Genomic DNA, 16,695 nt, shown 5'->3' with positions numbered 1-16,695 from the left:
GCAGCTATGAGTGAAAGCCAGAAAGAGCAAATTAAGGTCGCGATCCGGTACGCCCGTCTGTTAGCACTAATATCCAGACGAGATAAGTTTTTAATGGGTAAGGATCGCACCTGTAAATAAACGAGTAATCCTATAATGGATCCGCGTTTTAATTTTGAGGTACGGAAACCTAAAAAAGGTAAATAAAATAAAAGAACCGTATGTGATAAAAATATAATTTATTCCATTCACACCCATTTACAGCTACAGTCATAAATGTCCTAATAAACTCTATAAAAATAATTTAGCATTTTGTACTCTGTCGTCAACTCGCTCTCGTTGTTAGACAAAAGTGAAACGAAAGTAGTCAGACCAAGACAAGTTGGCAGCAATTTTGACAGCCCAGACAGTGCATGTGTTATTTTAACCTTTTGAACGCCAAAGACGTCATATGTCGCGCGCGGCTACAGCCCAATATAAACCTTCATGCGTACCGACAAGGTTCACGGTTAGCGTGCGATAGGCGTGGCGTTCAAAAGGTTAAACGTCAAATTTCTATGAAATTACGACGTTTACTTAATACTTCCACAGGCTGGGCTATCAAAATCGTTGCAGACTTAACTTCGTCTGAGTCTAGTGTTTGTCATAAAACATTATTTATTCCATTCACAGAAAGCAAAAGATAAAAAGTAAAAAAATGTTTTTTCTATGACTTAGGGTAAAGCTCAACGCGCTAACAGTATCTATCTATGAAACCTTAGCGAATGCAGCGCCATCTGCGTTGAGAGCTACACCTTTATAACACTCCGCCCACCAAAATACCCGTGTGTTTTAATTTTAAATAGGCGTGCCAGTCTCTGAGGGCCAACCGCGAAAAATGATAATCGAAGTTTGTTATCTGCTTCTCTATCGCTCTTGCATATCCGAGCGATAGAGAGGCAGATAAGGAAATTTCGTATTACGTTTTACGCGGTAGGGCCTCAGGTTTCTATTGTCAGAGTCGGAGTATAAAGACAAAACTGAACATTCCGCCCGCCAAAATACCCTAAACATCACTTTAACTATAAACAAAGGGTAAAGTAATGTGACAAAAAAGTAGCCTTTGTCATAAAAACATTATTTATTCCATTCACTCCCACGTACAGCTACAGTCATAATAAACTCTATAAAAATAACTTAGTACCGCTACTCCTCCTCCACCTCGTCGTCTGTTGTGAACTCGCTCTCGTTTCCACCCTGAAACAAATAGAAAACAGTAAGAAACAGATTGGAACAGAAAAAAATCGCAGCGTTTTCTTCCGAGGACCCTTTGCCTTAGCAAAGGGCACTTTAACCATTAAATACAAATACTTCTTCAGAATTAAACTAAAAATTCCGCCCATCAAAATACTCTTTAGGTTTAACTAGTCTGGCAAACTTAAATTTTCTTTAGTAGATCGACGCTCCGTGAAGCATATTCATATTTGCCGCTTTTTTCTACTGACAAGTCGGTTTGCCAGACTACAAAGAAAAACTGAACATTCCGCCCACCAAAACAACTTAGATTACAACGAAACGTTGTACCTGGTCTTGCAATGCCGGCCACGGCGACTGCTTTACGTCTATCTTCATACAACTGCTGGTCCGTGCTGTACGACGTATACACGAGACAACGGGACAGTACCTGGTTCTTTTCAGAGTCGGTACCAGATTGCAGCGCCATCTGCACTGAGCGCGTATTCTTCTACTGAACTTATTCACCTGTACAATGTGTACCTGGTTTGTCGAAATCCAAAAACAAAACTGAACATTCCGCCCACCGAAATGCACTAAAAGTGTGTTTGACTATGAATTATAAGTAAACGCGTATGTACCTGGTCCTGATTGTCGGAATCTGTCGGAAAAAGTTACGAGTCTGTAATGAAAGTGTGTTGTACCTGGTCCTGGTTGTCGGAGTCGGTGTCGGACAGGTCCCACTGCGGGTGCTCGTGCGGGACGGCGGCTGCCTCCTTCACGTCCAGTTGTTAGTTCATACCGATGTACGAGTTACGAGTCTGTAATGAAAGTGTGTTGTACCTGGTCCTGGTTGTCGGAGTCGGTGTCGGACAGGTCCCACTGCGGGTGCTCGTGCGGGACGGCGGCTGCCTCCTTCACGTCCAGTTGTTAGTTCATACCGATGTACGAGTTACGAGTCTGTAATGAAAGTGTGTTGTACCTGGTCCTGGTTGTCGGAGTCGGTGTCGGACAGGTCCCACTGCGGGTGCTCGTGCGGGACGGCGGCTGCCTCCTTCACGTCCAGTTGTTAGTTCATACCGATGTACGAGTTACGAGTCTGTAATGAAAGTGTGTTGTACCTGGTCCTGGTTGTCGGAGTCGGTGTCGGACAGGTCCCACTGCGGGTGCTCGTGCGGGACGGCGGCTGCCTCCTTCACGTCCAGTTGTTAGTTCATACCGATGTACGAGTTACGAGTCTGTAATGAAAGTGTGTTGTACCTGGTCCTGGTTGTCGGAGTCGGTGTCGGACAGGTCCCACTGCGGGTGCTCGTGCGGGACGGCGGCTGCCTCCTTCACGTCCAGTTGTTAGTTCATACCGATGTACGAGTTACGAGTCTGTAATGAAAGTGTGTTGTACCTGGTCCTGGTTGTCGGAGTCGGTGTCGGACAGGTCCCACTGCGGGTGCTCGTGCGGGACGGCGGCTGCCTCCTTCACGTCCAGTTGTTAGTTCATACCGATGTACGAGTTACGAGTCTGTAATGAAAGTGTGTTGTACCTGGTCCTGGTTGTCGGAGTCGGTGTCGGACAGGTCCCACTGCGGGTGCTCGTGCGGGACGGCGGCTGCCTCCTTCACGTCCAGTTGTTAGTTCATACCGATGTACGAGTTACGAGTCTGTAATGAAAGTGTGTTGTACCTGGTCCTGGTTGTCGGAGTCGGTGTCGGACAGGTCCCACTGCGGGTGCTCGTGCGGGACGGCGGCTGCCTCCTTCACGTCCAGTTGTTAGTTCATACCGATGTACGAGTTACGAGTCTGTAATGAAAGTGTGTTGTACCTGGTCCTGGTTGTCGGAGTCGGTGTCGGACAGGTCCCACTGCGGGTGCTCGTGCGGGACGGCGGCTGCCTCCTTCACGTCCAGTTGTTAGTTCATACCGATGTACGAGTTACGAGTCTGTAATGAAAGTGTGTTGTACCTGGTCCTGGTTGTCGGAGTCGGTGTCGGACAGGTCCCACTGCGGGTGCTCGTGCGGGACGGCGGCTGCCTCCTTCACGTCCAGTTGTTAGTTCATACCGATGTACGAGTTACGAGTCTGTAATGAAAGTGTGTTGTACCTGGTCCTGGTTGTCGGAGTCGGTGTCGGACAGGTCCCACTGCGGGTGCTCGTGCGGGACGGCGGCTGCCTCCTTCACGTCCAGTTGTTAGTTCATACCGATGTACGAGTTACGAGTCTGTAATGAAAGTGTGTTGTACCTGGTCCTGGTTGTCGGAGTCGGTGTCGGACAGGTCCCACTGCGGGTGCTCGTGCGGGACGGCGGCTGCCTCCTTCACGTCCAGTTGTTAGTTCATACCGATGTACGAGTTACGAGTCTGTAATGAAAGTGTGTTGTACCTGGTCCTGGTTGTCGGAGTCGGTGTCGGACAGGTCCCACTGCGGGTGCTCGTGCGGGACGGCGGCTGCCTCCTTCACGTCCAGTTGTTAGTTCATACCGATGTACGAGTTACGAGTCTGTAATGAAAGTGTGTTGTACCTGGTCCTGGTTGTCGGAGTCGGTGTCGGACAGGTCCCACTGCGGGTGCTCGTGCGGGACGGCGGCTGCCTCCTTCACGTCCAGTTGTTAGTTCATACCGATGTACGAGTTACGAGTCTGTAATGAAAGTGTGTTGTACCTGGTCCTGGTTGTCGGAGTCGGTGTCGGACAGGTCCCACTGCGGGTGCTCGTGCGGGACGGCGGCTGCCTCCTTCACGTCCAGTTGTTAGTTCATACCGATGTACGAGTTACGAGTCTGTAATGAAAGTGTGTTGTACCTGGTCCTGGTTGTCGGAGTCGGTGTCGGACAGGTCCCACTGCGGGTGCTCGTGCGGGACGGCGGCTGCCTCCTTCACGTCCAGTTGTTAGTTCATACCGATGTACGAGTTACGAGTCTGTAATGAAAGTGTGTTGTACCTGGTCCTGGTTGTCGGAGTCGGTGTCGGACAGGTCCCACTGCGGGTGCTCGTGCGGGACGGCGGCTGCCTCCTTCACGTCCAGTTGTTAGTTCATACCGATGTACGAGTTACGAGTCTGTAATGAAAGTGTGTTGTACCTGGTCCTGGTTGTCGGAGTCGGTGTCGGACAGGTCCCACTGCGGGTGCTCGTGCGGGACGGCGGCTGCCTCCTTCACGTCCAGCTTCAGGTCCAGTTGCTGGTCCATGCCGATGTAGGAATCTGTAATGTAAGAGAGATGGTTTAGAAGTAAATTATACGGTGGTCAAAATTGTGAGAACTTTGAGAAAATATTAATAGCATTAACAGTAATTCCGTAGTTTTAATGCTTCAGATATAAGAGTAGTCCCTTTATTGAAAGGACCGATTTACCGGCTATTTGGAAGTAAATATTTATCATAAATAAAGCTATCAAGGGATTGTTCTCTTTTAATCTTCGGTACTTCAGCTGAGTAAAACCACATTTAATCGCAAGTTTCATCAAAGACAACTAGTAGGTAAATCTACCATAGGTAAGCAATGGTTGGAATGTTTTAGAGATAGCCACATATAATTTTAATAACCAAAACTTACCCACCACAAACAAACAAACTTAGCCACATAATGTTTATAAAATCTCGAACTTCTTCAGGTACTTGCAGATAATACCAATGGGACTCGCGAACTGTTAATAATATGATGTTGATGAGAAAACATGTCAACCAGTGCTGCCTGAGCGCAAATAACACGTCTGTCAGAATTCAAATACAAAACTGAACATTCCGCCCACCAAACTACAATAACACATTTATTGTAGTTATAGTCTTTAACCTCGCCCGCCCGCCCCCGTTCAGCGCCATCTGGCGTGATATTCAGTAAACCTTTTGTTACAAAAGTACAAACACTGACCTGAGCGTAAACAAGCACTAAGCGTATAAAGTTGCGGCCAGCGCGGGGCCGTGAAGCGCAGCTGCAGCTCCGTCTCGTGCAGCAGGGCCGTCACGTGCGCCGGGGCCGTGAGCAGCGTGTGCGACTTGCGGTCGCAGATGTAGCACCACCAGTACTCTTGCTTGTCCTGCAATTATACTTTATGTCTGGTCGTTGTTCGTTTGTTATCAGTAGCCGTAGCCAAAATAAGAATCGTATATCGATACACGCAAATCGAGAAGTGAAAACGTATCGGGATTACAGATGTAACAAAAAATGACGTGAAATGCAAAATCACTACGGGGATCGAACCTTAGCGCCTATATATTTAAAAATTGTCACCTTTTTTACTAAAAAATTGGTTACTTTTCTGGACTTGAAATAAATAAGTAACCCGTGTGTCTCGCGGAAGTTTTTGTTATTAAAACTAACTGGTTTTTTCCAAACTATATTTTTTTTTACATTCCGCCCACCAAACTGTATTGAACATTTTCGTTCGTTCATATTGTTTCATTCATGTTCGTCTAGCTATCATACCTGGGGGTAGTAAGGGCAGTGCACAGGGTGCGACGAGCGCGAGCGGCCCTCTAACCGCTCCCGCTTGTGAAGCCGCTTTTGGAATTTGTCCCATTGGTCGTCGTCTTCTCCTGACGACTTGCGGGACTCCTCGGACGCTGAGTCGTGAGACTCTGAGTCTTCGGCGCTTGATTCGTCTGACGAATCTTCTTCTAGAAATGGAACATTTCTCAAATTAAAATTGACTTTAAAACTCATTTTTAACATATTTGACTCAACAAAACTTTTAATATGTATCATTAATATGGGTCAAATTTAGCCTTTAAGATTTGACCCACACTAACTAAAAAATTAAATAACATACTAACAGGGCAAGTTAAATAAAAGCTTGTTAAAAGTTGACACTTTCTGACTGACCTTCGTCGTCTTTCTTCTTTGGTTCCTTCTTCTTAGGTTCCTTCTCCTTCTGTTCTTTCTGTTCCTTGTTCTCCTTGACTTCTGGCACTGGTTCGGGTGCAGGCTTGGCTGGCTGCTTGGCCGGCGCTGGCTTCTTGCCCCTCTTTGCTGGAGCTCGCTTGGTCTGCTATAAAATTCTTATTTTATAAGTATTTCCACTACTATATTTTTGACGACCGGTTTGGCCTAGTGGGTAGTGACCCTGCCTACGAAGCTGATGGTCCCGGGTTCAAATCCTGGTAAGGTTTGATTCGTGTGATGAGCATGGATATTTGTTCCTGAGTCATGGGTGTTTTCTATCTATTTAAGTATTTATAAATATTTATATATTATATATATCGTTGTCTAAGTACCCTCAACACAAGCCTTATTGAGCTTACTGTGGGACTTAGTCAATTTGTGTAATAATGTCCTATAATATTTATTTATTTATATTTAGTGATTTAAACGGGTACATAATAATCCCGTTTGCTTTATTTGAGCAAAAAAAATCCCACCTGTAAAGGTGCCGCGCAACAATTAACTTTAAATTTGCGATGTCTACAGGAAAGACGCGAACGAGTCAAACACATTACAAAAAGGTCACTTCTGTGGACAATACAATAAAAATTAACGACCATGGTATACAAAAAAATGTATCCCGCCTGTAAAAGTCCCGCGTAAAAATTAGCTTTAGACTCCCTTAAATGTTCGATGTCTACAGGAAAGACACGAACGAGTTTGCTAAAAAATGCTAAAAAAGACAGACAAACACATTGAAATTACCCGTTTATGTTTGTGTTAATTCAGTTAATTGTCTATGGCACACCGCACAACACTCACAAAATCTGTACATTGGTCCGAAGATCCCTTGAATGTGAATCACTGGTCCCCAAGTTTTCTTTGTCTACCTCGAATGCTCTTAACTCAAGTATGATTCCATCATGCAGAAAACGTAAAACTTGACATGCACATTGCTTATCTAGGCACAAAAAAAATAGTGAAAACAAATTCTCAAGTGGTTGTTTTCATGTTTTGAACACATACATTGCTGGGACATCAGTTGTCCGAGACCAAGACCAAGGGTGCCTAGCCAAGGTGACAACGGCTTGCGCTCCGACAACGAAACGCTTTGTGCTCTCTATCGCTCTTCCATATTAGTGCGACAGTGAGAGTTGAGTTTCGTTCGCTACGGAGCGTAAACGATTGGCATGTTGACTACACACCCTTCCAACCCATGTCGAAACATCGAAAAAAAACAAAATATATTGTATGAGAATGGACAGTTACTTACTATAAAGGACCAATTATTGCGCCGTTTATGGTATCAAAGAAGCATTTCATGAAATCATCTACGGTTGTCTTGCACAAACGCGTATTTACCATTAGGAGATTCATCTCCTCGTTTGCCTCCTATATCATAAAAAAATAGACAAATAGTCAAAAATATGCCCAGAAAAATAATCATCGACTTTGAAGGCCGAAAACAACTCTTATACACACTAAACAGTATAAAATGCGTTTGTACGGGACGTTCCGTGGAATACTCCCAAAGTTATTAAATTTGTATACCTGTTTCATCCACACGGGCCTCTTCGAAACCTCCTTTTTGTCCTTGTCATTTTCTTCGGTTTTGTCGTTCTCTCCCTTTTTCGCATCACCATTGCCTTCCTCATCGTCCCTGTTGCCAAAAATATTTATTTAGGGTTTAGAATTTAGATCAAACCATGTAAGACAATGGAAATTGAACCTTAATACGTTTATTATGTGCGAATCAAAATTTCTTAATATACTTAAGTTAGGTAATGATATAAGCAACTCGAAATTCGAGTTCTTTTTACGTCGTTAGAGACTCGAACCCGATGTTCTATTTTTTTAATCAAAATACATTGTCTTAATGTAAAATGTATGGGTCAGGTACGCCAAACAATAACGACGCTCGAGTCCATTAAGTCGCGCTTAAAAAAGATTAAATAAAATAAATAAATAAAATAAATTATCATTTATTTCGACCATATGGGATCATACAACAAACATAATACATTACAAAAAAATAAATAAATAAATAAGTTAATAATGAACTCGACTCGGGATTTAAAGACTAGGCTTTTTTAGCGCAGAACCTCGTAATAACGAGTCGAGTCATTCGAATTTCGACTCAAAAGACTCTAGTGCCTACCAACACTAAGTGACGCTTAGTCTAGGTTACATGTTAGTTACTCGAAAGATACAATAATGGACCCGACCCGGGACTTAAATTTGGTTTTTTTAGTGAAGAGCCTCGTAAAATCAAGTAAAGTTATTCAAATTTCGACTCAAAAGACTCTAGTGCCTACCAACACCAAGTGCAACCGACGCTTAGTCTAGGTTAAATGTTAGTTACTCGAAAGATCCAATAATGGACTCGAACCGGGACTATGAGTCGGAATTTTTTGTGCAGAACCTCGTGAAAACGAGTCGAGTTATTCGAATTTCAACTCGAAAGACTCGACTTTGACTAAAATAAATAAAAAATATAGACAAAATTCAAATTTAAAAAAATGTATGAAATGACGTTTACTAACACTTGCACAGGCTGGGCTATCAAAATCGCTGCCAACTTAGCTTGGTCTGACTCTAGCCCCACAGTAAGCTCAATAAGGATTGTGTTGTGGGTACAGTCACGTCTGAAAATATCGATACGAAAAAAGTGCCAAAAAATGTATACACGACTTTATTGTCCATATATTAAGGTAGTTCAGACGTGACCGTACAAGACGACGATATGATATAATATAATAGATAAATACATAGAAAACATCCATAACTCAGGAACAAATATCTATGATGAACACCCTTCTATCTCTATGATGTATCTATGATGAATGCCCTTACCAGGATTTGAACCCGGGACCTCCTGCCACGTAGGTACCTACCAGGCTAGGAGACCGTTTAGATAGTACATATATTAACTGTTAGTTACTCGATATTCTTCTCCTTGATGCTGGAGTCGCCGAACAACTCCTTCATGTTGGTTCGCCTCAGGAACACCGTGACGGTGACGATGGCGCCCGCCGTCACGACCGTCGAGTTTTCGTCGTCGATTACTGGAAACAAGGTAACAAGTTAAAATAAGTTTTTGCCAAAAAAATATTTTTGGTACAAGCTTTTATCGCTGACTGTACTTTTCTTCCCACAGGCAACTAATACTCATCGAGCCAATTCTAAAAACCCCAAACACAATTAGGTTGCGTTGTTTTATCACAGAGTTCGTATGGCCACCTCCTGTCTCCATCATCAGATCAGCTCGATGGTACCATAATATTGCATTGTCACCCGTGTGTAAATACATATCATGTATGCAAATATTCAGCTTCATCGGTAACCGGGAAGTTAGTCAAATTTAACTTGCAAGACTTGACCCGTACATACATAGGTACAACATTGCAAGTTAATAAAAAGCTTGTAAAAAACGTTTAAGGACGTCCGCTAGCGGGGGTGCACGGAGCGGGCACACGTACGCGGGTGCCATTGTAGGTACAATCCATTGCACGCGTCCGCGCCAGTTAGCAACGCCCATACTACTTTTCGTTACCCGCTCACCCGCTCCGTGCAACCGCGCCAACTAGCGGGATACCCTAAGAGGGGGCTATGGACTAAAGCAGAAATGTAGTTTTTATATTGATTTTTTACACGTTTTTATCAAGAACAATGTTATGAAATAATTCACGCGGAAACCAGGCTATATTTGCATGGGCAGACTCCAAGCAAAACCGTAACAGGTTAAAGTTGGGATAGAAAAAAAAAAAATTTTTAACCTGCATACCATAGCACTATAATTTTATTATAAAATACAGAAATGGTACAGCAGTATATTTTTGGAGTCTCGGTCATGTCCTCCGTCGCAAGTTTCACGCGGCGCGCCATATCTTTTATTTCTTTCTAACATCCTGGCTTTACGGTAACTCTCGTATCAGTGTGGATTCAACATTTCACAGCAAGAATACCTATTTATTATTGCTGCGAATTTGAAATAGGTAGGTGGCGCCAATTTACCATGAAACGTATGGCACCGGTCTTCGGTGATGTATGGCAGTTGCAGGAGGGGTTTGTACTTACTAGCAGACAACTTGGCGTATTTTTTAGGGGTTTAAAAAAAGTATCTACCTTGTACAGTCCGTGACAAATAAGCCTACAATCCGCTTGATGGTAAAGGGATAGCTTAACCTAAGGAACTCCAGAGGTGTCACAAGCGCGTTACCGACCCTAAATCTTGTTTTTACAATCTGTATACTAAAATGACAATCCGATTGCCCCAATCTCTCCATCCGATCTGTTTTTTTAATTCCAATATCCGTGCAAAAGTAAGATTGGGTAACAAATACTACCTCAAAGTAAGATACACATATGAAAAATGATATTTACCTTCAGTATTAACCTGGAAGTGTATATAGGGCATATTCCCCAACACTTTGACGACGTCATCATACTGCTTGTCATTCAGAAACCTCATAACTTGCCGCCGCTCGTCCCCGGGCAGCTGTGCCAATTGTAACAGCGACTTGATGTGTTTCTTGCGGCTCGTGAAGTGCTTCAGATGGTCTTCGGTGATGTATGGCAGTTGCAGGAGGGGGGATTTGTATTCCCATAGGCCTTGGACTATCATGGGCGAGAGCTTCATGCAATTTTCGATTGTTTCTATAGTCGGTAGGCGGGGTACTGGAAGAAAATATTTGAGGTTAGAATGTGGTTGACATAACGCTTTTCAACAACTGTTAACAAGCCCTTGGTGGGTGAATCAACTTTTCATTGTGTTATCCTTTCCTGTTGTCCCTGTTCCAGCATTTAGACGCAGCATAGCAAAAACTGCCTCTAAATGACTGAAGCCGGAATTAGTGGAAGGGAGATACGCTCTTGTTGTAGTATAATGCCCATTATGGAAATTGGTTATATGTAACTACCACAAAAATGCATGTTTGATACATGTAAATACCATAAAATCAAGATATTAAGAGTCTTTTGTTTTGTCCGCTGGACAACTAATCGTAACCATGGCAACCAGTGACAAAAAAATTGATTCACCCTGATAATCGTCTGGCCTTATCCGTCATTTTGCCATTTGTGTTTCAAAATTTAACAGAGGTTTACTAAGGTTTAGGAGTATGTATAAGGTTTGTAATTTTAAGGGGCGGTAATAGTAAATTATGATAGTTAAATCTGATTACTTAAGAGTCACGAGAAGTAGCTGCTATGGAGCCGGTCCCACACAATCGAAATTACGCGCTCGGTTTAAAACGACATGCTTAAAATATATGAAACTTGGCATGAACATTAACGTAACATATATCCCCATGGTCTCCACTCGAGTAGATAGATAGATAGATAGATAAACGAAATGTTCATGCCAAGTTTCATTTAATGAAAGCATGTCGTTTTAAAACGAGAGCGCAACTTCGATTGCTGTACAGATCGTGTCATTCACGAAGACGCGTGCCTTGACTCGTATTGTGGTGCTATTAATGGCAATTTGACAAATCTGCGCGTCATCGTGGATGACACGAACTATAACTTCTATTTTGGCGGCGGAATCGTGTGACTTATAAAGCAAGTTTCGGAACAGCATATTGGCTGTAATTAATTATACATTCGTGATTCACGACTACGTATTTTGAATGATAATTCAACTGCTATAAATATCAAGGAATCCACATTAAAATATAGTTGAACTTTCGTGAGGCCCTGTGACTTGACTTTAGTCAATGTCTAAAATATCGGCACGGACGAAGCTTCAAAAATATGTGTACGCGACCTTATTGCCTAGAATCCTATGGGCATCACGCAGTTGACCAAATGACCAACTCTAGGATGAGATCAGGGCAGCGGGACACGACATATCGTCAGTCAGCATCTAGGGCTTGACTTGGTACACTACCAGTAACACAGTGGACACGGTGCACACTAAACAGGTGAACATAACACAAAGGATAGTATGGCAGGTACCTTAAGGGACAGTAACACATATATCAGTAGCCCAGGGGCAGTAACTCAGTTGACACTATGTATAGTAACCCAGAGGACAGTAACAAAGTAGACAGTAACTAACTCACTTTTCCTGGCGTAGGTGAGTGCTATGAGCTGATTCACACAGTTGGCCATCTCCACAATCATATCAGGGCATCGGGACACGATACATCCTCAGTCAGCATCTAGGGCTTGACTTTGATACACTCCCAGTAACACAGTGGACACCATGCACAGTAACATAGTGGATAGTAACATGGGGGACCATAACACTGTGGACAGTAACCCGGGGGACAGTAACACAGTGGACAGTAACATAACTTACTTCTCCTGGCGTAAGCAAGCGCTATGAGCTGATTGACACAGTTGACCATCTCCACAATCAGATCAGGGCAGCGACCCACGATATATCGTCTGTCGGCGTCCAGGGCTTCGCTCGGGAGACGGAGACGGGACAGATGGGCATGGAGCAAGGCTCTGGCTTTGATGCTGTAGGGGCGGCAGAGAGGTTGCTCCTTGTTCTTTTCCCCTAGGTTTGGGAGCTCACGGAGAAGCTGAAAAGATTAGAAAAATTAATAACAAATTCATGTTTAATTTCATACATAGATAAGAATACATATTTTGTACAGCCAGGTCTTGTAAGTTGTTTCTCTTAAAGAAGTAGGAAAATTTGGAAAAAAAAAGAAAACCGGCTAGATTTTAGGTTATTTTTTATATGAAGATCATGATCACTAAATGCCCTAAAATCCCTAAATGGTCAAAGAAAATTATATTGGTTTGATAAAGTGTATTCGGAGATACGTCACAAAAAGATCAAATCCTTATAGATTTATTAGATCAAATCCTAGTTTTAAAAAATTGATGAACACCTCAATCATTAAAATCCATCCAGTAATAGAGCTCAAAAAGTATATCACATGCCAGCCAGATACTCGCCAATAACACTGCTAGGCTTTTAAGTGTAAATATAATGTGTCTGTGTGTGTGTGTTACTTAAAGTCAGAAATACTATTCGCTTAACACCTTTGCATACAAACTTCTATGCAGAATGGGTTATTTTTTTCTGCAGCTGACTGTACATAAAGACAACTAGACACAACTTTGAATTCACCATTCAAGAGTTAGGCTCATAAGATTTTGTTTTTACAAAACAAAAACATGACCTAATAAAAAACTTACTATAGGCACTTCCTCATTATCCGTAATTCTCTCTATGTATAATCTCCAAGTTGTGTCTCCTGTCAAACTCGCGTGATGCCGCGAGGATCATCAGCACTCTCTTCAGGGGCATAGAGGGCGTTTTGTGGCAGAAGTCGAAGTATGTCTGTCTGGTGTCAAGTAAACTTACCATATGCACTTCCACATTGTCAGTTATTCCCACTTTAATCTCCGAGTTATGTCTCCTGTCAAACTCGTGTGATGCCGCGAGGATCATCAGCACTCTCTTCAGGGGCATAGAGGGCGTTTTGTGGCAGAAGTAAGTACGTCTGTCTGGTGTGAAGTAAACTTACCATAGGCACTTCCTCATTGTCAGTGATTCTCTCTATAATCTCCGAGTTGTGTCTCCTGTCAAACTCGCAGGATGCCGCGAGGATCATCAGCGCCCTCTTCAGGGGCATAGAGGGGGTTTTGTGGCAGAAGTAGAAGTACATCTGTGTGGTGTCGAGCAGGACTTGCTCGCCGGAGAAGCGGATGGAGCGGTACCACCAGGTACCGACCTGCGAATTAACAATATGAATTATAATAATAGATAATTACCTATGTTGATTCAAACTTTTTAATTCCAGGGCCACATTACACTTTAGATAAATTTTGCAGGCCAACAATAGGGTTTTTTGGTAGCTCTTGCTATCTATGAAAGAGTGGAGACCCTACTTAACTGATTATTAGTGATAGGAGCTGAGAGTAATTTTAAAAAGTACGGGCAATGGTACCTAGCTGATGAGTTGACATAGAAAGTCGTCAAGGACTTTTCTCATACAAAACGGAGGAACTTGAGAACGGCACAACTCTAGTTTAGGGCCTGGGGAAGGATAGTTTTTATATCATCAGCATTATTCCACACAGACAAAGTCGCGGACAGAAGCTAGTATGACAATAAGATACCTTATGGCAACTGTTAAGCAGCTGGTACTTTTCATTTGTAAAGCAAACATTTTATATTTTTTATACTTAACATTCTCCTCGCACCAGAAAGTCTACTACACCAATATTGGCTAATCCACCTATGCTGAAATCTGCAAGGAATAAAAGCAAAAAAAAAAAACATTTTTTTTTACTTACAACAGTGGGTAAAGCAACCATAAACACCAGTGCATAGAGCCCCAGGACCCAAACGCTGTTCTCCTTCTCTACAATCCAACTGGGCAAGGCTATGCCAAAACTCATGGCTCCGGGGCCGTCTGGGTTGCCATACTTCTCCCAGTTCCGTCGCGCCTCGTCATCTGTTAGAGCCTGGGAAATGTTTAATGTCTCAACAGTGTTGTCAAATGTCATAATTTGAATTATAAAAATAGTTGTGGTGGTGTCATTATAAATGTCATATTTTCATAAAAATTTGTCATTAATTATGACATTCCCACACTTGTGGTATCAAAGGTCCAATTGTCCATTTCGAAGTGCAGGAACTCGACCTTCCGCATTTAAAATCTTAACCATTGTTCTGTTTGAGCAAGTTTGTAAGCAGGTTCAATAATTATATGGATTTTTTTGTGATTTTAACTTTTCATTGTTTTTCTAAGCAGTCAGCCTTACCAGCATAGGATACATACATTTGTTCAGCTTTAAGTTATCTTGTGAAGTCTACAGATCACAGAGCCACTAATATTTTCTAGTCAAGAGTAATGAAAATGGATTACTTTTCTTTTAAATGAAAATATCATTTGCAGTGCTTATCTTCTTATACCCTGCTAAGTTTGCAATTGCTCATCTTTCTCTTTCCAAATACAGGTAAATTATTTAAATGTTCTTGAACTAATATATTACAAAATAAATGATCAACCTTACCTGATAAGCTTTAGTAAGCTTCATGAAAGCTTTCTCATCACCAGTCTCTTTATCCGGATGGAGTATCAAAGATTGCTTACGATAAGACTTCTTGATTTCAGCCTGAGTTGCTCCAGGCGGCAAACCCAGTATTTCATATGGATCAAAATTAGACATTTCATAGTCAAACTGTGACACCTTATAAGCTAAAAATGCGAGTAATACCCATCCTGATATTATTGCGAGTTTAATTAGGAAGTTCTTTAAAGATTTGTAAGGCTGTGATTGTTCTATTATTGACTGTTTCTTTATACAATTTGGACATTGACATCTTTCTGCTTGTTTTGCTGGATCTGTAACAATTAATATTGTTGATTATAGATAATTTTGTGGTATTCTTATAGTAGTTTTCTGTTGGAAACCGCCAGAAGGAAGCCGTGGCTCAGAGCGCCCTGTACACTCTTGGCAATGGTCCGACCTAAGCGAGATACGAGCGGTCGGGTTGAGCTGAAGCGAGGCCAGAAGGCGAGCTGAAGATAAGAAGGTGTGGCACAAGCTTGTGAAGGCCCCTTGCACCTGTGGGGTGCTTTAGCACAACAACAACAATAACAACATTCTTATAGTTGTATATTACATATAGACAAAATACTGGGGGAGGCCTTTGCCAAAAGGCACACAGAAATATAAAGTACACAGTTACTTTTGTTTAAAAAAGTATTTTTTATTATTCTGAACAAAATGCTAAAGTGATTAAAAAAAAAATTAAATTTTATTTAGAAGAATGTAAGCCCACCACCAAGCCCTGTGCTTAGTCATTTCCTCATGGTGTTATGATTATATATTTGTTTAAGATCAGTTCATTATTAATCATACCTAAATCCACACTAAATATCTATCACTACAAATAGACACTTCTAATGCTAACTCAAATACAAGTAATTAAATTTTTTAAATGCAATATTACTGACATTTTAACACATTTTAGGACATTCTTGTGATACCATGAACAGAATAATTGAAAATGCGTGACTTGTTTTTCGGAGCCATTACTATATTTTAGGACATGGGAAACTGATAAGAATCTGTGTCTTTTCTAATTGAAATTAATTTATTAATAGATGGTCACAGAGGAGTGGCTAGGCGTTGGTAGTGGTGATGGATGAGAAATATTCAGACCTCAATAGGAATAGGTAGGTCATGTTGCTTGAATTATTTCTACTACCTACGAAAGTAGTCTAAGGTTGGTAAAGATAATGAGCTGTGTGCAGCGGCCGTGTCACTTACATATTAGCGTTGTGCGACGAATCGGTACGCCGCGCGACAAACCTATTGACATAACGGTACTAGCATCCAACTAGGTACCAACCATGAGTCACGTCAACATCGAAATATAGGATAATCATGAAATAAACATTAACAACTACGATTTTAACGCGCATCAACGACAAAACATGAATTAAAGCTTTACCTTCTTTTCTTTTCCTCGGCCAATAGTAGAACGTTGCGGGCACTAATATTAAAGCGAGGAATGATAACACAAAATAAAAGAATGTTGATCCACTCTCATCATATTCGAATTTCTGGCCTCCCATCGTTATTATATTAAATCATTTGTGAAGAAAATGAAAATCACTACACGCAACACGAGCTCGATAGCGGAGACGTGTCATTAAACGTCACTTAAGTCATTGTCAA

General features: G+C 42.1%; 1 protein-coding gene across 2 annotated transcripts; it reads right to left on the bottom strand.

Moving 5' to 3' along the window:
* Positions 1-201: 201 nt before the first annotated feature.
* Positions 202-16,689, bottom strand: LOC133520109 (translocation protein SEC63 homolog). 2 transcript variants are annotated; one of them, XM_061854429.1, is made up of 13 exons: positions 16,469-16,689; positions 15,022-15,353; positions 14,299-14,469; positions 13,527-13,733; positions 12,341-12,569; positions 10,420-10,713; positions 8,978-9,101; positions 7,588-7,696; positions 5,998-6,163; positions 5,602-5,792; positions 5,047-5,212; positions 4,259-4,380; positions 202-1,215 (listed from the first exon to the last, which is right to left on the bottom strand). In XM_061854429.1, the coding sequence occupies exons 1-13, from the start codon at positions 16,590-16,592 to the stop codon at positions 1,165-1,167; spliced, it is 2,286 nt and encodes a 761-aa protein (XP_061710413.1). In that variant the 5' UTR covers positions 16,593-16,689; the 3' UTR covers positions 202-1,164. The 2 variants fall into 2 exon arrangements, with proteins under 2 accessions (XP_061710413.1, XP_061710414.1); XM_061854430.1 differs by having other exon boundaries at positions 5,998-6,160.
* Between the last annotated feature and the right edge of the window lie 6 nt (positions 16,690-16,695).

This window comes from Cydia pomonella, chromosome 7, assembly GCF_033807575.1.
Source record: "Cydia pomonella isolate Wapato2018A chromosome 7, ilCydPomo1, whole genome shotgun sequence".
NCBI lineage: Eukaryota > Metazoa > Arthropoda > Insecta > Lepidoptera > Tortricidae > Cydia > Cydia pomonella.
The sequence above is the reverse complement of the archived record's forward strand: the minus strand, read 5'-3'. Positions and strand labels throughout refer to the sequence as shown.

What these genes read in the sequence shown, in the direction of transcription:
- LOC133520109 (XM_061854429.1), bottom strand. Translation starts at nt 16,592, where the DNA reads ATGGGAGGCCAGAAATTCGAATATGATGAGAGTGGATCAACATTCTTT. An exon ending in GCTTGCTTACGCCAGGAGAA is followed by an intron (nt 10,714 to 12,340) that starts GTAAGTTATGTT and finishes ATTTTCTTCCAG; the next exon opens with TACCCCGCCTACCGACTATA. An exon ending in AAAGAAGAAAGACGACGAAG is followed by an intron (nt 5,793 to 5,997) that starts GTCAGTCAGAAA and finishes TTCCATTTCTAG; the next exon opens with AAGAAGATTCGTCAGACGAA.